The 26,889-nt window shown below is 39.7% G+C and overlaps 1 protein-coding gene across 2 annotated transcripts in view; it reads left to right on the top strand.

Annotated features, from left to right (window-relative positions):
* The window catches only part of RNF157 (ring finger protein 157), an 84,313-nt gene that overhangs the window by 7,201 nt on the left and 50,223 nt on the right, over nucleotides 1-26,889 (top strand). For both annotated transcript variants that reach the window (XM_088133394.1, XM_088133393.1), the window contains exon 2: nucleotides 26,606-26,724. In XM_088133394.1, coding sequence (XP_087989520.1) covers nucleotides 26,606-26,724 — 119 coding nt within the window. The remainder of the gene's footprint in view (nucleotides 1-26,605; nucleotides 26,725-26,889) is intronic.

The raw sequence follows: 26,889 nt of genomic DNA, 5'->3' as shown, positions 1-26,889 counted from the left end.
TTGCTAGGAGTGTCCTTGTTCCATATCAACTGGTGATCTTTCTTTGTCAGAAAATCTTTGTCTCAGTCCTGCATCTTCTCTTCCCATTGGAAATGGGGTTTAGTCAGTTAAAGGGACAATTGCTCTACTATTACATTCATACAGATTCTGAATGTGTTGATTCTATTGTGAACACACAATATGGCTGATAGATAGTACCCATATGAGATATTCTAAGCAACCTTTGCCAATTGTGGTGAAGTCACTGCGTAAGAGGAGAAAAAAAAAGTAAGAAATGGAGGCAGAGTTAGTTGGAAATACTTGGCAGTTAGGGAAGATCCAGAAGCATTGTAAGTTATCTGATTCTGCAGCTTCTTTCTGTCAGTTTCAGAGCCATGAGCATCTTGGACCAATCAGTGGTCTGCTGTTGGATGTGGTCTTTATAGAAGTAGTCATGCTTTCCTATGTGGAGCCATCAAAGTATTTCCTTATGGATTGTTAGCAATGCTATTTCAGCTGTTCTGCTGATTTGGGGTCCTATTAAAACTGCCAGCTTTGAGACACAGGCTGTAGTGTTCCTAAAACAGGCACCTGTTTAAGGAGGTGCAAAGGAGCAGAATTGTGGCCTTCAGGCAAGTCAGTTCATCAGGCGCTGCTACAGGACCCACTAAGGTAGGCTCCTTCAATAGTTGGATATAAAATAGGACCCTGAATGAAGTTCCTAATCTACAGGTGAATTGTTCATATGGGAAGATTATGCAGAGCATAATCTGGCTCCAAGCTGTTTAGATATTCATAGATGGGAATTTAGCATTTACTCTACACTATGTGATGAGTCAATATTTTATTATGATGCTTCAATAGTTGATCGTTATGATCCAAAATGCCACCCCCTCACAGGGTTTGGGGCTTTAAATTCTGCTGCTTTTGGACCATCTGAAATGTCTGTAAATTGATTGGACATGGATGTCTCATAGTATTAGCTTAATCCTGAAGTGTTAGAGACTAACTGATAGGATGTGACAGATTTGCCATGTTAGAGGGCATAAGGGAGTCTGGAGGTAGGAGAACTAAAATAGGATAGATGGCCACCCTAATAAGACAGTCATGTTATTCTTGGCATTGCTATGGGGGCATTATGACTCATTCCTTTTTACTGCATTGATTTATAGGGCTTTGAGTTAAGCTGGAGAAATCTAAATGACTTAGATAAATCTTACTGTTTTTGCTGACCCTTGCATTTGCTAACTGCTCTGAGCATCCTGAATAGAGCTAGCTATAAATCCAAATAAATATGATGCTAGAATTATTAAGGTGTAAAAAGCATTACTTTGTTCACTTGTTTGATCTTTAGCCCATGTTTTTCTAGTTCTGTGTTTCAGACATCTGTTTATGGAAGAATAAAGATAACTGCCTGTTATAACTGATTTCATACATAGCACAAAGATGTAATATAATTTATATTTGGTTTAGTGTTGGGTGCAAACATTCATTGTGGTGTGTAAACAATGGTTTATGACCAGATGTTATGAATGAAGCTAGCTATTGTAATTTATTCAACAAACTATGGTTTAGTGTGATTCATGAATCTAATCTGTGTGAGCCAAATTCTGTTTGTTCAGTGTCAACTTTTCTCCTCCTAGCACCTCCTCAAAGACCCTCCAGAACAGAACTGAAGGAGACTTACAGTAGGCTATAGGGGAATGGAAATTTGCCTTATGAGCAGCATCTGTTCCATCTGTTCCTCCAGTGCAAGAACCCCTTTGGATCCATCCCTACCTGAAATATGGTTGTTGGCTTACAGTTCATATAATCAATGAATTAAAAAATAAAGCTTATTAATGTTGCACTATCTCCAGTTTCCAAAAGCTCAGCCATCTATCCGTAGGGATTCCAGATCTTCTTGGTGTAGTTGTACTATAATTTGTAGGCTATGCTAGTGAATATCGTCAATGTTCTTAGATAACTTTTGTCTTCTGAAATAGGAGCTAGTGACTAGCTTCCTCTTGTATACTAAAGCCAAAACCAAATAATGTTTAACCCACACTAAACCACTGTGATAACTGTGGTTTATTTAGCAATGTAAACAAATTATTATTTCATATGATGTGTGAACCAAGCAAGTGGTTGTTTGGGTCAGTTACAAGTCAGGAAAAATGATCCCCCTGGATTTTGAGGATTCTTTATGATATGGAAGAACAACCATAGTGGAACTGATATGGGGAGAAATTTGCATTTTTAAAGACCCGGTTCACTCATCACGTTAAGCCAATAATGTGGTTTGTTCAATTTTGGATGAGCATTTATGGCTTATAGATCTAGGTTATAGTGAGAAGTTTGTGATCAGCCAATTGTGGGTTAGTTAGCATGTGTGAGCCAAATCTTTGATTGAAATGTGGAGCCATAAATCTTGATTCATTTTCAGAATTCCTGAAACTTCTTCAAACCAGAACATTTTTTAGAATCCTATATAGAGATGCTGCCAATGATATAGCCATTGATTTTTTTACTGGAATGCAAACTCTGTGGAATTGCAGTTTTTATATATTTTTTAATTTAATCATGAAATACAAAAAACAGTACCAACAGAAAAAAGAGATGATTATGCAGTGAAAAAAAAACTAGATATATTATAATGATTAAAATAAACTGTGACTAAAAAGGAAACAGGAAACAGTTCTATATAATAACTATAGTGTTATAAAGTTAATTCAGTCCTAAAACTTATCATTGAATCTAGACCATGCAGAAACACACTGCTTCATCTTTTCATTTTTAAAACACAGAGACTTTTCAAAAATAGATTACAGACATATCCTAGATAACAGACTTCTATCATATTTTTTAAAATCCGGGGGACAGTTTCCTTCCAGTGATGTAAAAGTATCCTCTTTGCCATGCTCCAGGCTTCCTGAAATGACATACTATATTCTGTGTTTTAGAAATATAGTTCAACTTCACTATGTTATATTGAAATATAATTAAGATCCTTAATTATGTTTCTTCCCAAAATTGTATTGACATATATAGCAATTTGAAACAAAACAAGGCTATAGCTGGACAAGATCAGATCATATGAGTTAAAGAACCTTCTCATTTCTTATAATGCCAACACAAAAAATCTAATCTACCCCTTTTTAAAAATTCTCGAGAGGCCAATAATAATGATGAATTAATGATGAATTAATTTCATTTTAAACTGTAAGAAGTATATTTTATGTTTCTTAACACTGGATGCATGGATTTTCCAAAATTGGATATTCCAGTTTCTAATTCCACAATAACATGAATTTTACTTTTTAAAATTCCTTATAGAATTGAATTTTGGTTTCCGTTGAAATGCTGAATCTCTTAAGGATCCTAAAATTGCAAGCACCTTCGTGGCTGTTGGAGCATCCGGGCCATTATATATATAGTTAAGTGAACGTTGTGGCTAAGTCACGTTCAACACACAATCTCTCAAAATCTTTAAAAAAAATTTGAATCAACTGATTTAAAGTATTGATCCCTTTGTAGCCCAAGCATTCCAGTAAATGATCTTCCCCACTATTTTTAAACGTAGGTTATTCCACAACATCAATGATCCTGGGAGTTTCAGACTGTCTCCAAGCTCTCCCCCAGGGAAAGCAAATTGAAATCTCTAGCACCATAAGACAGGGGAACTCTTTTGCTAATCTGGTGATAAGGTCTCACTTCAGGAAATCTTTCCAGTGCTCTGTTTCTCAGCCAGCAGAGGTCATTCCTCTTCCCTCCACCACTCCACACTCCAATTCTTGCAGTCTTTCACTTTGCTTTTCATTCTTCTACATATTGCCCTAATTACCAGTCCTTGTCAGCAGACTTTGTCCCATTCTTCACAATCTCCCCAAGATCAAGTCCTCATAATCAGTTATTTTCTGCTATGACAAGTATAATCCCAGAGTAGTGATGCAACTTCTGCATCAAATAGTCATCGGCGATACAATGGAGGAAACTCCAATAGAAACATCCAGCCATGGGAAACCACAATACTCAGGCCAACAAATCCTTTCTCCCTGAGGCACCTGACCCTGCTCCCACTGTTTATGTTCTGCCACTGAAGGACAACACTGCAAGGGGCACTCAAACCCAACCCACTCAGCCTCCTCCAATCTCTTTCAGCCACTCTGCTTCCACACTCACTAGCTACCATGGGCTTCCCTCATTTGGTCTCATCTCACACTGCAGACTCTGGCTTCACCAGCAGTAATAATGTTATTATATCAGCAGTTTTATTTTCAAGACCTAATAGTATCAAGCACAGTGTTTGTGGTTTTTACAATCCTCAAAGAAGAGAAAATGGGTCTGGCTGTTCCTTCTTCATGTCCTGTCTGCTGATGTCTTTCCCCTGCCTTCAGTCAAAGGTAGGGAGAAATGTTGCAAAATCGCTTCTAGAGCTTGGGAGACACTCCCATTAATAAGAGTTATATTCTGCTAAGTTGAAACACACAAAAAAGAAACAACAATCAATAAGAACAACAGGAAGTCTAGGAAAATGGCATATTGAAGAAGAAATAGATCATATATAAAAACACGCTATAATATCATACTGTATTGTGTGTTGAGCTATAGCCCGTATTACTTTGAGAAAGTATAATGACTGGCAGTGTGGCCTAGAGTTGCAATTCAACACAATTAAAGGGTGCTATGTTGTATTACATACACCACTATATATACTAGCTGCGTGTTCAGTACAGTAAGTTATAGCCACTGGTATTTTAGACTGGCCTTTAAAAGAGACTCAAATTCACGATAAATATTTAATAAATAGAATCTCCAAAGATAGTGTATCTTTGAGTACCAGATGGTAGATGATGGGCCTTGAGGCCCAGCCAGTATTAAAAGCAAAAAACCTAAACCAAACTAATGTGATTTGATTCAGCGGGACTCCTCTTAGATTGAGCACACCACTATGTACATATCTCAAAAATAATGAAAATACAAGGTATACAATTAGATTTTGCCATATCACCTTTCCTGCATTTGCTAGAGGGAAGCAGGTCTGTAGTATGATGGACCTCTTGGAAAAGATTTCTCACCTCAGTAGTTTATTTGAACTACTAGTACCACATGGACCATCTCTTCCTTGTCGATGAACAAATAGTTTTTGGATAATGCCGCCTGCTGCTTGTCAGTTTGTCAGGCTTCCACTTTCTTTGTATTTTTGTCCTATTCCTATTTCTCCAGTTCTAAAGCCAGGCAAGCAGTTGCACCTGGTGGGAAGTGGGCAGAATGCTAACACCCACACAGGTATCGCTGGGATCCTGTCAGAAATGACTGTGCGCGCTTCCCCATCTCCTCCTGACTCTGGCTTGCTATCATTGTAGGCATACACAATGCTCACTCTTGCTATCATTGTAGGCATACAAGCTTTGTCCTTTTCATTCTTTTTTTTTTTTTAATTTCTTTGTTTCACTCTAGTCATATTTTCCTCCTACCAATGTGTGACCTCAGAACTTGTAAATGTCTTCAGGGATTACGTCTGGTGCAATAATTTCACTGTCTTTAATTAGGCTTTGCTCCTCTTGGGGCAGGTCTTTGTCAGACTATATCAGGTGACTTTTCCCACTCCCCTAGCTTTTATGGCAGGCACCTCTTCTACAAGCCTCTCTTTCTAATAATATATTATCCAGGACAGAGACGTTTGGAAATAGGAAAAAAATGCTGCTACTTCTTTCTCGTCAGTGCCATTGGTATGCTAATAATATCATTAATTAGCAATTAGAGTCTGTTTCTTTGGGAATCTAAAGCACTTAACATCCCTTACCTTAGTGATAGTTGCAACTATCTATTACATTATCCAGTGTTGACCCATTTACAGAGAAGTTCAGAGAGGAAGAGGCAATGGCCCTCCACCCCAATTAACTTCAGCTTCCAGAGTTCTCAGCAATAGCCATGCTGGTTCCGTGCATCTGTCTGGAGCATGCTTAGGCTTGGAAAAGCTGGCTTGAAACTATTTACTGTAGTGGTCCTCAATCTTTTGAGACTTAAGTCCATTTCTAGCTACATTCATATGGGATTCTGATTTTTTTCAAACCATCCCTATTCATCTTCCTGTTTTCTCCCTGGGCCTCAGAGAGGTTACAGCCAGTATTCCTAGGGTGGTTTGGTTTGATTTGATTTGGGGACATTAAAGCAAATAGATACATTTAGTACACATGTAACACTCATTTTTTATTTTTTTACAGCCCATAAGCTGTAGGTTCATCTACCTTTGTTCTAAAGAAATAAATTAGGATTTCCTTATATTTTATTAAATCTAGCCACTATGCAGTTATTAAAGGCAACTTGTCCTCTAACTGCACCTTCTGTTTTTAAACTACTGTAATTAAAAAAGGAAGGGATGCCTCTGCTCTGACATAAAGAGGTCTAGTCTGGTTCAGATGTGGCGACAATCCAGAATTTGGATCAGGCAAACATTGGATTGTTCCCATGTGGATCTTCCTGGCAAAGGGGATGGCTGAACAAATTGGAAAACTTTTCTCTTTATGTTAGTGTTACATACAAACTGGATTCCTGGTTTTTCCCTTTCCTAATAAACTGGAATTTCAAGCTAAAGGTTTTTCTCAGCTTCCAATTCCTGGTTCCAGTCCTGGAGCAACAAACTAGGAATCCTTGGTTTGCAGTGGACTGTCATTCTAACCAGACTTACTGACTTGGGTTCTCTGTAATAGCAGTCCCAATTACTGGTCTTATATGTCAGACTGGATGGGGAAAAGATAATTGGGTGGGAAAGGTATTTAGAAACAAAAAATCAGTGGCAAAGGAGTAGCTAGAAGAGGGGCTGAAAAGAACCACCAGCAATAGATATGATGTTAAGAGTAATAATTGTTTTTTTAAAAATCCTTCAACCATTTGAAATAGTCTTATAAAGAAACTGCTTCTGGGTGGGAAGTTATGTATATACAGGTGGCCCTCTTTTAGCAACTGACTTGTTTAGCGACCATTTGCAGTTACAACGGTGATGAAAAAGTAGATTTACAACCATCACAGGTCTGTAAAGCAAAGGAAAGCTGAAGTAAGATCATAAGCACAGTCATGGTTTCACTTAGTGACTGCTTTGCTTAACTACCGAGTTGTTGGTCCCAATTATGGTCACTAAACGAGGAGTACCTGTACCTTGTAGCATCTGCATATAGGCTGATTCTGTGTTATATATAAAAATTAGTCAGAATTTCCTGGAAATGCAGTTAGCACGTTTGCAAAGCTGTCAAGTTTGACACAAAAGGACTCTGTGATTTCCTACCAGGAAATTATCTTTTATATATTTTTAAATTATATATAATATTTCATTTTGGGTGGTGGAGGGCCCACAGAGTAGAGTGGCCATATCATACACATGAGTGAGGATTTGAGGGGAATTGGGGGCTTTGTTTATTAATTGTGATATGTCTTAGTTTAGGGCTTACTCTACTTTTTTGTGTGTGAGGGGGGTGCCTTTGAGTCAGTGTTGACTCCTGGTGACTGCCTGGACAAGCCCCTGCAGTTTTCTTGGCAAGATTTCAAAAGTGGTTTGCCATTGCCTGCTTTCTGGGGCTGAGAGAGTGACTGGCCCAAGGTCATCCAGCTGGTTTTGTGCCTAAGGTGGGACTAGAACTCACAGTCTCCTGGTTTCTAGCCTGGTGCCTTAACCACTAGACCATCTGGCTCTCTTATTCTATAGCTATCATCTATTCCCCTCTTTTAAAGAACAGGAGACTATCAGTTTTCAGCTCTTACGGCCAGAAGGTGTTTCAGAGGTTACAAAAGGGGGGGGTATCCTGTGTCCTGCATTACCTTCCCCAGCCTTCTGCCGTCCGGAGAACGCTACCTTGTCCCGTGCTGAAAGAAGAGGCCCTGCAATACGGTATTTATGTATTCAGATGGGGGACATTAGCTTGTCATTTGCCACAGACAGCTAAATGCTTCAGGCTGGCCCTGCGCGTGTTGTCAGTGTCATCGGAAGATGCAGATTGATTTTGTTGATGTTGTTTGCTTGTTTTTAGTGGAGCAGCATTGGACTCTGGCTGCTATCAAATAAATTAAATAACCCAAAGCAAATACTGCAGTATGCTAATAATGAGAGTGGCACTTTGCAAATATTTGAAGAAGACAGGATCAGTGGTAATACATATGAGTAATGCTATGAGAAACCTATCTAAAATGCGTGGCTTTAATCCAGAGATTGACAGATACAGTTTTATGGTGTTCAGGTTCTTGGAGAGAAGTGCTTCCAACTATGCCATCATGGCCTTTAAGCTGAGTCAGTGGCATCTTGGGAGGCGGGGCAACAATTCCCCTAAGTAGTCCTAATCCCGCTCACCTTTTTCCTCTGATAGCTGTATGCCTAAACTGCATTTTAATTGCGCCCTTCCAGTTCGTAATATGTCTAGATTCCAAGTGTCCAGCTGAGTGCTACTCTGCATCAATGCCTTTGGTCCCTTACAAAGTGTATATTGGTAGCACCAAGCCTGTTTGGGTTCTCTTTCTTCTGCCTACTTTTGTCTAAGGTAATGATGGTCAATAAAATCTGACATAGCAAAGCAGCCTTTCTTAGAAAAAGCATTCCATGCTTCTGCTCTAGTTTGAAATTGGCAGTGTGAAAAAGGTCCCATACTGAGAGATTTAGACATGATTATGATGTTTACTCCCTTTTTATATCACCTGTTTATCCAGGTGTGACTAAATATGGCTAACAATAAAACAAAGAATTAAGAATGAACTAATCCTACTGAAAACACCTGGCTAAAGAGGAAGGTCCTGACTCACTTCCTACAAGCGGAAAGAACTCCCAAGGAAGCACAACCATTCCATAGCTTGGGAGCAACATGGGAAAAGGTTCTCTCCCCTAATCCTGATAAATGGGACCTTTGAAAGTGAGGGCACTCTTAATGTCTAAACAGTTTCAGGTCAAGATGGTGGTCCCTCAGTAATCAGATCTCAAGTATTTAGTACTGTAAAGGTACTGTATCTTAACTTTGCTTGGGAAACAATTGGCAGCCAGCTCTGGTCTTTCCACAAGGGCATAATATGCTCTTGATACTTTGCATCGGTTGGCAGCTTGACTGCCACGTTGTGCATTGGTCGAAGCTTCTGGACATTCCTCAAAGGTGGCCTCTTTAAACAAAGTCTGCTGTAGCCATGAGAATCCTCTTAAAAATGCCATTCTTCCCAACCTGATGACCTCCCAATGTCTCTCATTTCCACAGGAAGTTAAGCTGGGGAAGACTAATGTAGCAATTATGTATTTCTTTTACACCATGTGCTTGTCTTGTCTCTTCCCCACAGCATCTTCTTGGAACAAGAGTTAGTTCCATGGTACACTTAAGCCTGATTTAGTTTTTTGGAGTAAATAATATTAGATCCAGTATACCTCCTAATAAAAGGGCTTGGTCTGGAATCAGTACACTGAAGCAAAGTAGGCGTGGGTCCACTAGTGCCTTGGTGGGGGAACACGCAGTATCTCCATGAGCTTTGATTTCCCTGGTTTAAGAAAGAAAGCCACGATACAGATAACAGCCGCCAAGGGTCTGTGTATGATCGCAGTGGGGCATAAGTGGGTGGGTGGGGGAACTAGTGTGTATATCTTGTGTTCTAATAGAATGGATATTACACTGTAATGGTATGAAGACATGTAAATGTCTGTGTTGTATACTTCTTATTTTGACCTTAAGAAGATTTTACCTGTAACCCTGTCTAAGAGGGGAAGAATTGTTTTTCTGCAAACAAGCGATACCCGGATGTCACTCCACAGGAGCACTTCATGCTGCACCTTTTTCTTGCAGATCCCTCTTATAATGCTGTTTCGGATGTCAACTGGTAATCCCACCCCCCACCCCCAACTGATTTAATCAGCCAGCAATTACATTTTAGGGTTTCCTTTCTCTGTCCATAAGTTATAGCCCATCTGTTCAGAGGCTAGCATTTCAGAAGGAGGACCAGCTTATAAATGGCAATGTTATGCTGTTGCAAGTGCTAAATATCTCTCACTAGGCAGATCAAAATCTTATTAGACTGAAAGCCCTGTTTTTAATCAGCAATTAATGTATTAAGACCTCCAGCAGCCATTTTTTCCACAGATGGACAGCAGTGGGTGGGCAGTTTGAATGTAACTTGCCTTTTTAGTCTTAATGTAACTCTGAAGGGAAATCTGCCTTAGAAATACATGGAACTAGAATTTTATCTCTCAAGTCCCTGATACCTGAATGATTTATGCGGTACTGGAAGATGAAGACTCACAGAATGCTTTTTCTTTCAGCAAATATCAATGTTATAGATCCTTGACTGGCTCCAGCAAAGAAACAAGTCAGGCTTGTTTTTAACATTGAAGCTGGGTCAGGCTGCACAGCAGTTTTTGAGATAGAACTCTGCTTATTCAGAGCCATACCAGTAACTCAAAAATTCCTGCCCCCACTTGCACAGCTGTGCTCTGACAATACAAGGTTCCAACCTTGTCCGCATGGACAACCTACGGACAAGACAGTCTTCAGAAGTCATTTGCTCTGGAAGTAGTATTTTCCCCTTATTCCAGCATTGTCCAAGGACAGCCTCCCGACGCATAGAATTGGTTCAGTGCCACTTTCCTCTACTTTGGAGGCAGAGGCAGACGACCAGTTGTATGGGTGATCCAATCTGTGTGGGAGTGCTGGGAAGGCTAGGAGTGCTAAGCAGCCTCATCAAAGCCTTTCCTCTCCCAGTCTTTCCCTCTTTTATTGCTTCCAGAGTTCCTTTCAGAAAGTTCCTCTTCTCTTCTCTCGCCCATTTTTGATGCCGCTTCTCTCTAGGCTTCCAGCTAGGTAGAGGACAGGACAACAGGTCTCCACTGTTCCATCAGGGAAAGAAAAACAGGGGTGTTTTTGTGCTTGTTTCCCACCTTCCCTATATTGGCCAGCTTCAGGCACCTCACTCCTCCTCTGAAGTAAGCGGATGGATGGGACTACTGTATTGGATAACAGGTTTAAACAAAAAATAATGTAGAAAATTAAAACATAAACTTGGCAAGGCTTAATGCACCTGGATTTTGGCTTAGTGTGCCACTGTAGTTTGTTAACTGTGGTTTATAGCTTAACATGTTGTGTGAACCCAGCCAATTGTGGTTTATTCTACAAACCATGATTAAGTTAAACATGACTTTAGTGTGATGGATCAACCCAGTCATTGCTTCATTCTCCCATTCCCACTGCCTCTTCTTTTGCCCTCACCACTGCCTTCTAACCTATTTTCTCATAGGCAACAGCACAGCAAATATTTTACACTGTAACACAACTTTTTAGCACTTTCTCCTTCCTTTTTGTTTTACAGTACAGGTAGTCCCCAGTTTAAGAATGAGTTCTGTTCCCAAGGTCTGTCCTTAAGTCAAATTTGTATATAAGCTGGAACAGTATTATTGTATAATACCGTATAAGTAGTATTGTGTAATTAACTCAAACCATTGTGTATTTAACTCAAATAATTGTGTATTTAACTCGAATTTTGCTACAGTGAGCTCTGTTCTTAACTATGGATCGTCTATAAACCAAGCACTCTTAACCTGGGGACTACCTGTATTCCCTTGAAAGCAATATACATTCTTTTTCTATTTTAAAGCAACATATTAATGAATTATAAAAATTAGAAAAGGATACAATTATTTTTATAAATAAATAGGTACAAGATAAACAAGTTGTTTGCATAATGTGTGAACTCAGTCGATATTGCTTGGGGAATAGTGAAAATGTTTAATAGTAGAATAATTTTCAGGTACTGCGTGCTTTGGCCTTAGAATATATATTCTGATTCAGTTTTATTCTGAATAAGAATAATAAGGCAGAACTGATATTATGTTTATGTGCATATTAGTAGCTAGTTCTTTTCAGAATAAAATTCCAGGATAAGTTTTAGGTTGCATTTACAGCATTATTCAGCCCAGTTTTCTTCTTCTACAGGGACTAAACTGCTGGAGGTCCAAATCCAGTGACGCTGACTCTTGAGCACCAAATGACCATTGACCACATTGGGGCAGTAGGATGTAGAGAGTTTACTCAGTCCTCTCTTTGTCTGTCACTGTCCTACTCTTTGTTTTAAAAGACTGTCAATTGGAGGTCACTTCCTTCTGCCTTTCTTCCCAGGTTCAAACAGTTGGAATAGGTATACTTGGAAAGATGTGGCTAGCTAGGTGCTAGGTTTTGCCTATACCTATAAAGTATTTTCTAAATAAGTCTCCTTTCTGTTACAGTTATAAAACCTGCTTCACTCATTGATCCCAGGGAATGCTCACATACAAAATGTTCCAACCTCCAACAGGAACCATTGCATGTTGAATTGCATAAATTTAATTCCATAGTAAGCAAATCTACCAATATTTGTTGGTAATGAACTTTCTCTGTTGATTATTGGTAGATATTACATAGTTTTCAAAGAGCTGAAGCCTAATTTCTCTAATTTTGTTGGGTTTTGCAGAAAGAGGTCTTTCTGCATTAGAATCGGTTTATTGACATAATTGTTTTATTGGCATTCTTTTGGCAGTTCATTCTAGATGCTGGGCTGTTGTGTCCATTATTCAGGCATGTTATAACTTTTTTAGTCCAAAAGGCTCCCCGGGAAGCTTATAGATATCAGTAGTAAGACAGTCTTTCAACTCAGGCTTAGAGTCTAAAACATGTCACATACGAAGGGCTATGGGGAGGAGGAAGAAAAAAGCAAGCTCTAGTACCAATTCTTGCAGTGCTTATCATGAACTGGGATGAGAAGAGTGTAGGTTCCAGAATGACTGTTCTATAGGTGGCACTTGATGAACAACCAGCACCGGGATAAAAGTAGTCCCTGAAGGCCTTGGGGCTCAACCCAATCAGGTCTTTTATTGCAGAATGTGAATTTTGGAGAGTGGCCAAAGGAGAAAAAAGTTGGGTGAGATCCAAAGTATAAAAGCCAGTGCTGCGTTGTGAAACAGGTGGGTATTTACCCTAGCCTGGTATCATCTTGTTTAACTGCCCTGTAATGCTCTAAGCATTCAGCCAAATGCTTTTTCCCAGCCCTTCTAATCATAATTCTCTAAGTGGAGTTGTTAGAGGCTAAAGCAGATAGAGTTTTCACTTTGCTGGAATGACAGAGCCAGAATGTAGTTTACCAGCACAATTTCTTAGAGGATGGCTTCCTCCAAGACTGGAGATAAATATTATGAGCAAAAGCAGGTCACAGATCTTCCTTGTATTTTCATGTAATGCTGCTTTACTATTTATTATAACAAAAAATGGATTTTTCTCTGCTTCAAACTGTACCTTCCACCCATCACTCCCACTGCTGCTTGAATGATGTAAATTCTGAAGATTACATCTGGCTAATAACCACCTGCTGTACAATGGTCCAAAGGAGACCCAGACTCTTGAGAGACAACTTAACAATTAAAGCATTAATTTCTTGGAAAAGATACAAATATGAAAAGATATTTGGAAAAGATACAAATATCAAGCTCAGGCTCACTGCACATTATTTATAAAGTATAAGCTTTGGATGCTGGCTTATTAGTTGCTTTTTTTTAAAAAGTATTTTTACCTTCCCGAGTGTGTTTGATCTTGGGCATTTAGGAATACAATTAGCAGCTTGTTAAACTGCCAGGTCACCAGTGAACATATTAACTACTCCTAGGCATTGTTAATATTATTCCACTTAGCCATTCTGTTTTGTTGCCACAAGTCCTCATTCACAGTGTTCCAATCAAGGTAATTTGTCCCATTTGGGACAAATGGGAGTTGGGAATTAATCACTCTGTTGTTGTTCAGCTGATTTTCTCCAATCAAAATTCATTTTACTATAAAGCACTTCATAGCAGAAACAAATGCTTAACTTAGTAGAACCCCTTTTGTACTTTGACCAGTGCACTATTCCACAGCAGTATCAGAAGATAAATACAACAGAAGTAAGATATATACAACAGAGGTAGAACAGTTGTATTTATCTTGTTCCAAAGTAAGGGAAATGTAGTGGATCACTTCCTAGTTGGTGACTGGCATTGATTCGAAATTGTAATCATGGTACTTTTGCCTAGGACATAGGGACTTTAGAATTTCAGGTTATTTAGAAAATTCAAATGGCCAAATTTGGGGGATCAGGTAAATGATGAGAAGATCATATATCCTGGAACTAAAATAATTTGATTGCAGAAGAATTTGAAGGCTTAATATATGACATCATTTTTTTGGATTTTCACTATTTCAAGCAAAATAATACACCTGGGCTGAAGCTATAATACTGCTTTCTTTTCCTGACTTATTCCTTAAGACAGTGGGCATGTATAGGTGGTTATGCTTGACTTGAAACTGTTGTTCATTAGAAGAATGACTGAATTTGAGTAAGATGTTAATGAGATTTCCACAAGGCTCCTGGGTTGAACTTCCAATCTAACCAGAGAACCTAATGAGTGCTTTACAGCATCGTACATAAACACCACACACGGGCTGACTGAAAAACAATTACAACGATGGAGCTGACAGTATAGATTAGACACTAATGTAGAAAAGTACCATGTGAACTCTGGACTGATCTTGAAAATTTCCATGATTAAATTATGTACTCACAACACAAAAACAAAAATCAAGGGGATAAATCTCTTTAATTGATCAAAAGGGGTTGTAGTTATCTCGAGGGAATAAAAGGAACTTCAAGGAAGTTTGTGACTATTTGATTGAATCAAAGTTACTGACAGACCATTACAAAAGGACGAGATGTTAGAGGTATGTAAAATCAAAAGGGAATTGTGTGGGGTGTTCAGATCTGCTTTAACGTGCTGGGATGGAGGAAGCTTTACAATCTGATTGCATGTCTTGTTCTCTAGATTGGCAGGATGAAAAATATGTTCATTAATCATCTGTCTGGGCTGCTTCATAGCTTATAGAGCAGTCTGCTAGCTTTATTTATTTATCCGCTCTAATCCAGAGATGCTGGCTAGCATTCAACAGAATAAGCACATAAAATCAGCATATAAGATTGATTCAACCCACCCCAAGATAGAAACCACCAACAATCACCTTGGTTAAAAGCCTGGTGGAACTGGGTTATTTTAAGCATTTTATGGAAGGCCAAGAGGGAAGTGTCCAGGGCCAGAAAGTTCCAAAGTTTAGTCTGCTTCCCCTTAATCTCATGAAGGGAGGGACCCTCAGCAGGCCCTCTCCAGATGTTCTTACTTTTCTGGCAAGGCTGGTGCTAATCTAATAACTTTGTTTGTTTGTTTTCTATACTCGCCCATCTCACAAAACATGACTAATATGTCTACAAACATTATAACAATTAAAACCATGAAACACACAAACATAAAAAACAAAACAAAAAAACAAGAATGTCAGAAAACAATCATTTGACATCATACAACCATCTTGCAGGCTCATACTCAGTTTCATCCCATTTTATAGTTTACTGTAAAAACCTAGTTTAATATTTTTGCCAGTTATCTGCACTGCAGTGGTTTCTTCGCAGTAGCACAGGCTTCTCTCACTTAGACCTAACTGAATTAGGATTACCTGCAAAATGTGCCCAAAACTCCAGTATGTTCAGTAGTTAGCTCTGTTTAGGAGATCATAAAGTTTATTGTGCAGGATGCTAAGACCTGGACACCGGTGCTTTCAATTCTTTTGAAGTAGAAGAGTATTGATCAATGCAAATCTGATGTTTAACTAGCCCATCCTTTTCCTGCAAGAGTTTTCTGTGCCTGCCAAAAATCTTTCAAAATTTAATTTAAAATGTACAGGAACCTTGTCCCTCACTGTATTTAGTTATCTTAAATGTATGTCTTGCATCAATTGCATATCTGTCTTTATGCAGAGTATTCTTACTTTTCTATGCCACTTGTGCATTGCCCTATGGCCAAAGATCTTGGGATGATCTACATAGTAAAGACACAACATAAAACACCGTAAAACCGAGTTTAATCCAAAGAATGAAAGCCGCTCATTTCATTCATGAAATGGAAAATAAATATCAAAGGAAACACTTTCAAAAGATCTAATATACACAGCTATGAAGAACAATGTAAACTGCAGTCGGATCTGAGAAATCAAATAAGAGGTCTTTGCCTGATACTGAACGCCCCCCCCCCCCCCCCAGCTTTCTAGGAAGGACAAGTCAGGAGCTCACCAACCAAATTCCTAATACACTGGGTTCTTGAAGCAGAATCTCTAAGGAACACTGCTTGTAGCCTTCAAATCTGCTAATACAGAGTGGTTACACATATTTTTCAAAACAAAATAAATATAAGAAGGGTAATTCTTTATGATACTTTGCTCCCTAAATGTTAATAGATTAAATTATGTTGCTATTTAAATTTAATCCTGTTTTTTCCTCCTCCCCTTCAGTGTTTCAGCAGAAGACAACGTACTGGATAATTCCATTTCCTTTCTCGTACAGTTGCCCAAGGTTTTGTACCTATATTGGTTTTGGTGAGATCTGAAGGAATGCGCTGGGTATTTTTAGGCAGCAGTTTCTCTCTTCATCTTTCCTATGCATCTCTGTTTCCCTATAAATTATGCACATGGAAAATAGGGGCAAAAAGCAGCAGGCATCAATAATTGATTGCAGAATTGTTGAAAACACAAGCAACATCTTTATGTTTAAGATACCTGGTGTTTTTCTTATTTGGGAAATATATAGCTCTCCCCAGACAGATGTTTTAAAATAACTTTTCTTTTAAATGTTTTTCTTTCCTAGCTTGTCTACAAATTTGGGAGGGAAGGAGACATTAAAATCAATGCTAATTGATTCTTTGTATATAGTAAATCAGAGCTGTGAATTAATTTAAAAATGTATAATCGCCTTTCAGCAATGGACAGTATGTGAAACAGGTTTTTTGGGGTGGGAGGGTGTTAAAAAGTATTTGTACATGTACCAGTAGACTGATGCAAAGCATCAGTTTGGGAACATTCACTAGACTGGCTCAGTACATGTGCAAATCTATGTAATTTTTTTGGTGAAAATTAAAGAGTTACTAGGTATAGTACAAGAAAGCATGCTTCTAAATTAAGGGCAGGGGTACTAATATTAAAGGTATGTTGCAGCTATTTTTGTCTGTTTGTTTCCTTATTCATTATGGTTATTGATAACCAGTTTTTTCAAGTAATAGTACAATCCTTACAAGGTGTAAACAATTTTAAGTAAAGTTACAATAAACCATTGTACTTTATTGTAACTTTACTTAAAATAGTTTACACCTTGTAAGGATTGTACTATTGGTTTAACCTGGAAGTGAGCAAGATGGTAAATAAATAAGTAATAAGTAATGAACACTGAGGAACAAATGGTTCTTCCTGCAGGGAAATGGCTGATGGTTGGAGGAACGGAAGAGTCCACTTGGAACGGATTTCTGGGATGGATTCTGGCTTGCCTCCCTCCCTCTTCTTTCCCAAGCACAATGTGGAAGAAATGGAGCATTATTTATTTATTAGTCAATTTGTCCCTGCCACAATCACTAGAGTCTTACACTACCAATACAGGAACTCCAGACCCTCTATAAAATCTCATGAAATAACATGGAGATAAAGGTAGTCCTCAGTTTATGAACGAGTTCCATTCCCAAGGTCTGTCCTTAAGTCGAATTTGTACGTAAGCTAGAACAGTATTATTGTATAATACTATATAAGTAGTATTGTGTAATGAACTCGAACCACTGTGTATTTAACTCGACTCATTGTGTATTTCACTCAAATTTTGCCACAATAGGCTCCGTTCTTAACTATGGGTCATCTGTAGCCTGAGCATTCTTAACCTGGGGACTACCTGTACGGCAATAAAAGCCTCACCTGGAAGCAGCCTCAAACCTTGTTAAGAGGTAGCAGTACCATTCTGTATGGTGTTAGCAAACTGAAATGATTGTTTCTCAGAAACTGGCTCGCCATCTCTACATCTTGTACAACAGTACAATGCTGAAGAGCAGGGATGCAACCAAACGTAACAGGCTTACATTTAGAAGTTTTACGATGAAAAGCAGGTGACAAATATAGTAAATGGAATAAAATGAGATTTGTTTGTGTTTTGGTTTTATTTTTACAAATTATAATGTGCTGTAGACGTGGTTACTGGAGTAATCGTTATGCATTTCTCCAACCTTTGTATCCTTGCTGAGCGAAGGACAAAAACAGAGCCAAGAGAGCATGTTTTGAATTAACAAAGCAGTTTTTAATAATGGCCTTCAGTCCACTCAGCCAGAAAATAGCTTGGGAAATAGAAGTGTGTGCACGCGCATGTGTGTGTGTGTGTGTGTATATATATATATATATATATATTTCTGCCCTCTCTAACAGAGTGTATTACTTCTGAATTGCCTGGTTAGTGAAAATGCTACTGTGGCAGAGGTGTGAGTAAGGTGGTGCCCTCTATTTTCCTCAGCTGGAACAAAGAATGAGAAACGCTTGAATAACTTCTACAGCTCCAGCAGGCTACTGGAGCTATATGTATTATAGTATTCTACTGCTCAGCTAGTAGAAAGATGATGGGAGATGCTTTATGCAAAGTACAGGTGGTCCTTGTTGAACGACTACTTGTTCAGCAACCATTCAAAGTTAACGACGGTGCTGAATGAGGGGAACTTAAAAGTGTAGTTGTGGCCATCACAGTATCCCTGTGGTGTCATGATCATGATTCAGGCACTTGGCAACCAGCTCACAATTATAGAAGTTGCTGCATCCCACGGTCACATGATCACTATTTGGAACCTTCCCAGCTGGCTTTCAACCTGCAAAGTCAATGGAGAAGCTGGCAGGATGCTGTGACCGCACACGATTTGCCTAACAACAGCAACTGGGATTGCCAGAACTGCTGTCATAAGTCAGCATGGTCACGTGATATTGTGCTTTACAACTGTGTCGCTTAGCAGCAGAGTTGCCAGTCCCAATTACCATTGTTAGACAAGGACTACCTGTAGCTCACAGTGTGCCTGACTGGGGAAGCAGTGGCTCTCCAGACGTTGTGTTCCCAGTGGTGGGGATACTCAGGGCTGAAGCTCGGATTGTAAATTCCCCATCCCTGAAATACATAATTTGACAGTGCTTATAAGGTCCCTGCAGGCATTATAATTCAAGGCATTAAATGATTTTAGTTGGGAGAAGTGCAGGGGATTATACTGTGGTATGCTTCTCTGTGATCATGAACTTCTCATGTTGCTGGTGGGTGACAACACAAGGACCCATGATTTGATGAGTTGTCAGAGATGTAATGGTCTGTGAGAATGTCCTTGAGAGACAGGGAGGAGCCGCAGATGAGGTAATGGTCAGATAAGAGGCAGCTGAGCCCGCAGAAGCAATGGGGGCGTGGCAAACATCTCAGAAGGGACCCTCCCTAGTTTCTTGGACTGTAAAGTCAAGGGGGGGGGAGAGATGTACTTTCAGATTTGCAAGATTCTGTTACTGTAACCTTACAATAAAGATAGTGTTAGTACTCATGGTTAGTGCTTCTTGTCTGGACTACCTCAAAGGGCCGACAGAGGGGCCTCTGATGCTTCAATTGAGCATTCTCAAGCTCCAGCCTCTGGCTACTATCCTTCCACTAATTACACTGCCTTTGGAAAATAGCTCTTTGGCAGATCTCACACAAAGTAGGGGACTGAAAATGGGCCTACTCCTACATCAGTCTTCTCCCCAAACAGGGTTGTCTTCTCAGACTTGATGGCCTCCAGACAAGGTGGGCTGAAACCATCCTTACCAATAGATATGCTATCTCTGTGATGAAAGCTGTAGTTGTATGTTGCTGTCTATCTAGTTTTCTATAGAAGTGGCTTGCAATTACAGTCTTCCAGGATGCTTTTCACCTTCCCAATTTAGCCTAGAGTCCTCAGATTCCCTGGTCATTTCCCATCTAAGTAGTAACAAAGCCCAACTCTGCTACTGTATGCTTCAGAGCCCAGACACAGTCAGTCAGGGCCTACCACCTATTGAGATGATTTATTATATCACCACAGGCCTATCTATCATTCAAATTAGATTGTTAAAGGTGTGATGTTCTTACTATTAAATCCTTTGGTCAGAATAAAATTGTGTTAGAACATGAAAGATATGTGTGGGAGGTACACTGACAAATGTATATGCACATATTTGTTGAATTTATTTTAAAGAATCATATTCTTTCATAAAACAAATTGTATTCATTGTATTCACACATAAATACTACCTGCAGTATTTATGTGTGAGGCTCTTCAGGCATTCTGCAATTAGTATGTGAATTTCAGTGTGTTTTTTTAAAAAAGCAAATTACATATGAGAAGTACGTACTATTGTTAATGGATATCTTGTCATTTTACCTTAAGATAATATATTATTTTAAAATATCTTAATTTTAAAATAATATCTTAAGGTAATATGACAAGATATCCATTAACTATAGTATATCTTGTCATATTACCTTAAGATAATATATTATTTTATTTTAAAACAATACCATGGCTTCCAGTGTGAGTCATGGCTGACTAAAAATGTCTCCGCGAATGAGCGGAGACGACCAACGCTGTGAAGAATGCAAAACTGGCGAGTAGACTGGTCCTTTGAATCTTTCTGGAGAAGGAGAGAACAGGAGATTGCCCATAAGTGCTCTGAATGGCAGCTCCTCACAAAGAGACGGTAAAACGGTGGTCTCCCACAGGTGTGAGTGCCAGGAGCTGAAGGAGATGACACCTTTGCTTTCAGCAGTGGCGGAGCCTTTCATAAGGACACTAAGCCAGCAGAACTCACTTTCGAATCACATTTGGAAATGTTCAATTTAATCACATTATGGATATTGGAGACCTGTAAAACAGCAAGCTTAGTTTAACACTTGGTGAGTTTTACCTTCTTTGGATTTAAGAAATTTTAAACAGAGACTTAAGAATTCAAAATAATATACAATTGGCAAAAAGCAAAAAAAAAAAGGATTTTGAGTTAAGAAAGTTTTAAACGGATTGGGAGACCAGAGAGATTTGGAATATTGGTTATTTTTGCTGTAAGATTTTAAAAACAAGTATATAATTAAATAATATACTCGTGGGAAATGACTGAAACAAAATTAAGCCCATGCTGTATTAGGAACTGAGGCTTGATGAAGATTGCAAATGGATACTAGAGGGAACCAAAGGACCAGGCAGAAAAGAGTTAAAATGGCTAAGGTGGATATAAGTAGTAGTCGACTAAGATGATTTGTTCAGTGACGGTTCGAAGTTACAAATGCACTGAAAAAAGTGACGACCGGTGCCCGAAGTCACAGCCGTTGCAGTGTCCCCATGATCTTGTGATCAAAATTCAGGCACTTGGCAGCCTACCCACACTTACAACCGCAGGGGCGCTTCAACTCCCCCTACCCGCCTATCTCCACTGATCTCTGCCCTCTTGGCCCCCTGCTGCCCTGCACTCTGGTGCCCTGGTGGACCCTTGCTGTCTTCTTGCTCCAAAAAGCAACTTTGCAAAAAGCCTCTTTGCAAACAGCTCCTGGAGCGTGTCGTGCCAAAATGTCCCTTTGCAAAAGGTTCGTGGTCTGGTCTGGGCTTTTGCTTCATACTGCAAGAAAAAAAAAGTGTCCCTTCTTCCCTCCCTCTCCCCTTCTTTTTTCTTCCCCTGTGGGTAGACTGGCCCACTCCTGTGAACTTTGGTCCACCAACTGTGATAGGTGGGTAGACCAGCCCCTTTGACCTTCTCCTTTTCATTTTCTGTGGGTAGACTAGTCCCTCCTTCGGCCACTGGGTAGACTGGACCAGCCTTAGCCCTCCAGAACTAAAGCTTTTTGGTGCGCCATGCTTCAGGAGCTTTTTACAAAGTTTTAGTTCCCAAGACTAAGGCTAAAAAGCTTTAGCTAAAAGGCTAAAAAGCTTTAGCTCCGGAGGGCTAAGTTTGGCCTCGTCTACCTGCCTCCCCGAAAAGCCCAGCCCAGGCCCACGCAGGAGCTTTTTGTAAAGGGGTGTTTTGCAAAGAGGCTTTTTGGAGCAAGAAGACGGTGAAGGTCAGCTGGGGTGGTGGAGTACCAAGGTGGCAGAGGTCTCGGAGTGCAGGATGAAGAGAGCAACTGCGGTTGGGATTGGGCTGGAGTGACTGCAGCTTCCCAGAGCATGGCAAGCAGTCCCAGAGCTGTGTGGTTCTGGGGCTGCTTGCCGCCCCACAAGGGAGAGTGCAGGGCATCCAGAAGGGCAGAGATGGGGGAAGATAGGCAGATGGGGGGAGTTGGAGGCAGTCCCTTACCTTATTGAGGCTCAGGGCTGGGAGGGACCAAGTCAGGAATGGCTGGGATTGGGGTGGGTATGCACTTAACAACCCACAATCCTTGGTTAATGATGGCAACTGGGACTGCCGGGATTGCGGTTGCTAAGTGATGTGGTCACGTGACATCTCGTTTTATGACCACATCGCTTAGCAATGGAAATTCTGCCCCCAATTGTGGTCATAAGTCGAGGACTAGCTGTATAACTTTTTCTTATCTTAAAGAGCTTTTTAAAAACTGGACTGAGATATTAATAACTAATATCTCAGAAAGGATACATATTTTAATTTATAAACTTTTAGAAGATGATGAGAAAAATTTAACAAATTTTTACCTGACATAGACATTATAGAGTTTGAAGGCATGGAAGACAACAAAATTGAGATTACCAAAATGGGAATACAGAAGACAAATCAAGAAAAGGGTCTGGGCATGGAACAGCTGTGGCAAGAAATTCTGGACGATGCCTCTTTATGGGATTTACAAAGTACATTGGTGAAAACTTTGAAGACTCCTCTTGAATGCCAAAGATTGATGAAAGATCAAATCCTATGATGCTGTTGGAATGATTTAAAGGTCGAGATTGTAAAGAGCAAAAAGAAGGAATATAAAGTTGGACTATTGGATCAGGAATAAACTATTTGTTTGACCTTTCTGGTAACTCCTAATGGACTTTTTGCTGAACCAGGACTGAAAAGATGACAATTTCTGGGTTGCGTATAGATAAAAATTAGGCTATGGGGAGAAGAGTTTTTTTATTTGTAATTTTAAAAGAGGGTGAAAAGTTACTATATTAGCTTATGCTCAGTGTGATGAAGTTGGAAGCCACTTCTTTGTTGTTGTCTTTGTTGCTTTTTTCCTTTTTTCTGCATCTTCTGAACTTTTCTTTTTCTTTTTTCTTCTAGTTTAGTTCGTATTAGTTTTTACTATGTTTATTAAAATTGTCAATGAAATTATTAAAAAGTAAAATAATAATATCGTTGGTTAAAAAAAAAAATTCTAAGTAAAGCTTGAAGCTTAAAACGTTTTTTAAACTAGGTATTTCAACTCACCCACATTATCAGGAAACATTTTACACTACATCACAGGAAAGGAATACGCTTTCGCTGAGTTTATTAATTTAGGCGTTTCAAATCAAATCTCCACCAGTTTAGAAAAGGTATATTCAGTGCCTTAGCGTGTGCTTTATATTAAATGTTTCAAAGAGTTCATAACGAATTCTGTTTCTAGTAAATATAATATAATAAATATAAAAAATAAAAAAGTTCTAAAGTCCCAGGACTTGTGCCAGGGGTTCCCAAGGGAGTTCCAGATACTGTAGTCCGTTGGTGCTGTGAGGGTGAGAAAATGTTTTAGAAGGCGTGCTTTAGGGTAATCTATGAACAACCTCAGTAACAACATAGTAGTTCAGATAAAGGAAAAGATGGTCATGATTGTTCTGTGCAAAAGATCTTTCTTGTGTGGGATTGAGATTTCTCCATGATTAAATATGCAGATTAGAAGGCTGTTTACCAGGATGTGGTGGCTTTTTAAAATGTATTCTACCTTGGAATTCCTAGGAAGCTGAAACCAAATCCCAAATAAATATCAAATTGCAGAAGCTGAGCATCGTTGTGTCCCTGGATGAACTTAGGCCACCTTGTTTAAAGCCCCTTGGGACTGCCGTGTTCATCAGTGAGTGCCTTAGAAGTGAAGCAGCTTGTGACTCCCGCTGGGACTGTTTTTATCCCTCTCCTTGGGACAATGCATGATACCGAAATTTCAGAGGCATTCAGGGAGAAAGCAAGTCGAAGAATTAAGCATCTCAGAGGGTAAATATTTGTGTGAAATTTCCATCTTTACCCAAGGGCTACATTCTGTTGTGTACACACACATACAAACATGGCTGGTATCTTCTATGGTGTTTTAAAGATAACTGGGAAATTTTCATGAAAATAGAAGCCATTTTGTATGAGAAGACTGATGCAATGGCAGTTTTTTTTTCTTTTCAAGGCAAACAATTGTTTCCAATCATTCTCTTCAGATAAATTTAGCATGGTTCTCTTGTGAATTCCAGCCTGGGAGCAAGCTATACAACCATTTGCTGAGATGTCTCTTCTGAGCGTAAGCTGTTAACCTGAACAACAAAGCTAAGCCCTGGAACTGAAAGAACAAGCTTTAAATGATTCCTATGAATGTTGTCTTATAGTCTCTATAAAGACTCCATAAAATTTAAGCAAACCTGACTGTAACAGGAGAGAGACATACATGAGAAACGTCCAGAACACGGCCACACAGCCCGGAAGACCCACACCAGCCATACATGAGGAAGGTTTGCTGGATTCACATTGTCATGGAGAATTCAGAAGCACAGAGCACAACACTGAGGAGAAGGAACCATCTTTATTGTTGGGTGCCTGCTTTACTACAAGGTTCCTTGACCTTGCTTGCTGGGGAATTCTGGAAGTTGAAGTCCACCTGTCTTAAAGTTGCCAAGGTCGAGGAACCCTGCTTTACAAGAAAGGAACCCTGAACAATAGGAAAGCAAAGATTTTTATAGAAATTTGAGGGCTGCAGGGTGGGAAATCTTAGGGATCTGATTCGTTGGCAGCTTTTGGGGAATTTAAGCAGGTCCTTCTCCTTTTCCATGAGGTTATTTCCATGAGGTTAGGTGAAGCAGCCCTTTCAGGGGGGCAGCCGAGCTGGGGAACCCCATTGTTAAGGAGATGGAACCTTAAGGTACAGACCCCTGGGGCTTCACCATGTTGCAATTCCTTTGTTAAGGCTGCCCTTGGGCTGTACTGTGAGCTGGTGAGGAGGCACCTATTCTTGGTTTAGATAGGATTACAACGGGCTTTGTCTGGGGGCAGGGAGGGTCAATTTGGGTCTGATAGGATTAGGCAAATAGAGGAGCTGGATTTGATCCTGGTTCATGTCCAAAAGACAGGGAGGAAACAGGGTGCAGCCTCCATTTTATATGCTACATTTATTTTTTCCACCACACGCATCTCACTGTACAGTGAGGAACATGGCAGTACAGGAAGAATATGGCCCAGAAAGTATAAGAATCGTAATTGTGTGCCAATAACCCATGACTTGAATATAGTTGTTTAAAATGCAAGCTGAAGCATAGTGACTTTGGAGTGATTCTAGAAATCTAGTTTTGATTCTCATCTTCATGATATGGGTGGTCTTCTGTCCATCCCGGGTCCTCTCAGAGAATTTGGAGATGAGAATATTAACCTACCTAGGGGTAGCTGTGAGGTTATAAAAAGACAGTTTATGTGAAGATCATAGTACTTGTCATAAACTTCATGTAGCATTTTGGTTGTGTGTGTGTGTGTGTGTGTGTGTGTGTTTATCCTTTTTGAAAGACTGGTAAGACTCTGCCTAAAAATAGCCCAGCTGATAGGTTGAGGGGACAGAGGAGGGGTGTGGAGTGAAGTACCCAGTTGTCCTCCAGCCTGACATCCTGTCAGCTGGCTAGTTTTGGACAGAGGTTTGCCAGTCTTACAGAAGAGTGGTAGACAATTTTACTGTCCTTCCTGTAATTAAGACTAAAAAGGGAAATAACAAAACTTCTGTTAATTTCAACAGAGCTCCCAAATAATCCAAATCAGTAAGCGTTATCAGAAAATGCTGGTGCAGCACCCAGAAATATTCCTCAAAATATGGAAAATGGGATTAAAATAGAAAAAAAAAAAATAGCACTGCCTCACTGCATCCATGTAAGATGTTCCTTTGCAGGATGACTGGCAGAGAGAATCAGGTGAAAGCAGATTTCCTGCTCACACCTGCTGAAATTCTTTAACTGTTCAGCGGTATAATGGTGCTCTAAACACCAATGTTTTCAGATATATAAGGACTCCATATAAGGCCCGAAACAAATGGTTATGGGATGTCTTCAAGCCAGATCAAATGGGACATGCAGATGATCTCGCAGATTAAATGGGGGAAGGCAGAAGCACGTACTACTTCACATGCAGCTACAACATGGTACTTCATTATGCAGAAAAAAATATCAGTGCCTCCTATGGCCACTGTTGGCAAGGGGCACTGTTGGAAAGAATTGCAGAAACCATGATCTGTATGCTTTCTCTGTCTTAGTTCCATTCCAAAACATGTGAATTTTTGGGTTTGGACATTCTGGCAGGGAACGTTTATAATCAAGAACACATTTGTAGGGGCAGCAAGCCCCAAAGAGAGGTGACAGAAAATTGAAATGTTTGTTTTTTCCTCTTTACCCTTTCTGGCTTCCAAGTCTTGAGCAAGACATTTCTGAAATATTTGTCCACAATTCTAAAGGCCAGCTGTGTGTGAAATTAAACCCTTCATTTTTATGAGCTACTCTACACTCCACTGGTTTGCTTCTGGCCATGTTTGATTCCCCAATTCTCCACAGTGCTTTCTTTGCCCTATAAATCACTACATTCCCTTTCCAACTTGATTCTGACAGACTTTGTGCTTTTCCCTTCAGGAAGCTACTTTGCCAGTCACTTCATCATGGGAGGTGAGAAGTTCGACTCTACACACCCTGAAGGCTACCTCTTTGGGGAGAACAGTGACCTCAACTTTCTTGGGAACAGACCTGTACCAGTAAGAAAACCTTTGCCTCGTGTTTATTATATAGCGTGTGTGCATGTGCACATATGCGTTTGGTTTGTAGCTGTGAAACAGCCACTTTAAGTTTGAAACAGGTTGTTCCAATGTGACTGGAAGTGCTTTGATGTTGTTCTGAATACATCAGAAGTGTTCTGAATT

The sequence above is a fragment of the Python bivittatus genome, unplaced genomic scaffold (assembly GCF_059951505.1).
Source record: "Python bivittatus isolate LINGU-HERP-01145 unplaced genomic scaffold, Pbiv_v1 ctg000080_np1212, whole genome shotgun sequence".
Taxonomy (NCBI): domain Eukaryota; kingdom Metazoa; phylum Chordata; class Lepidosauria; order Squamata; family Pythonidae; genus Python; species Python bivittatus.
This window is presented reverse-complemented; position numbering and strand designations above follow the sequence as displayed.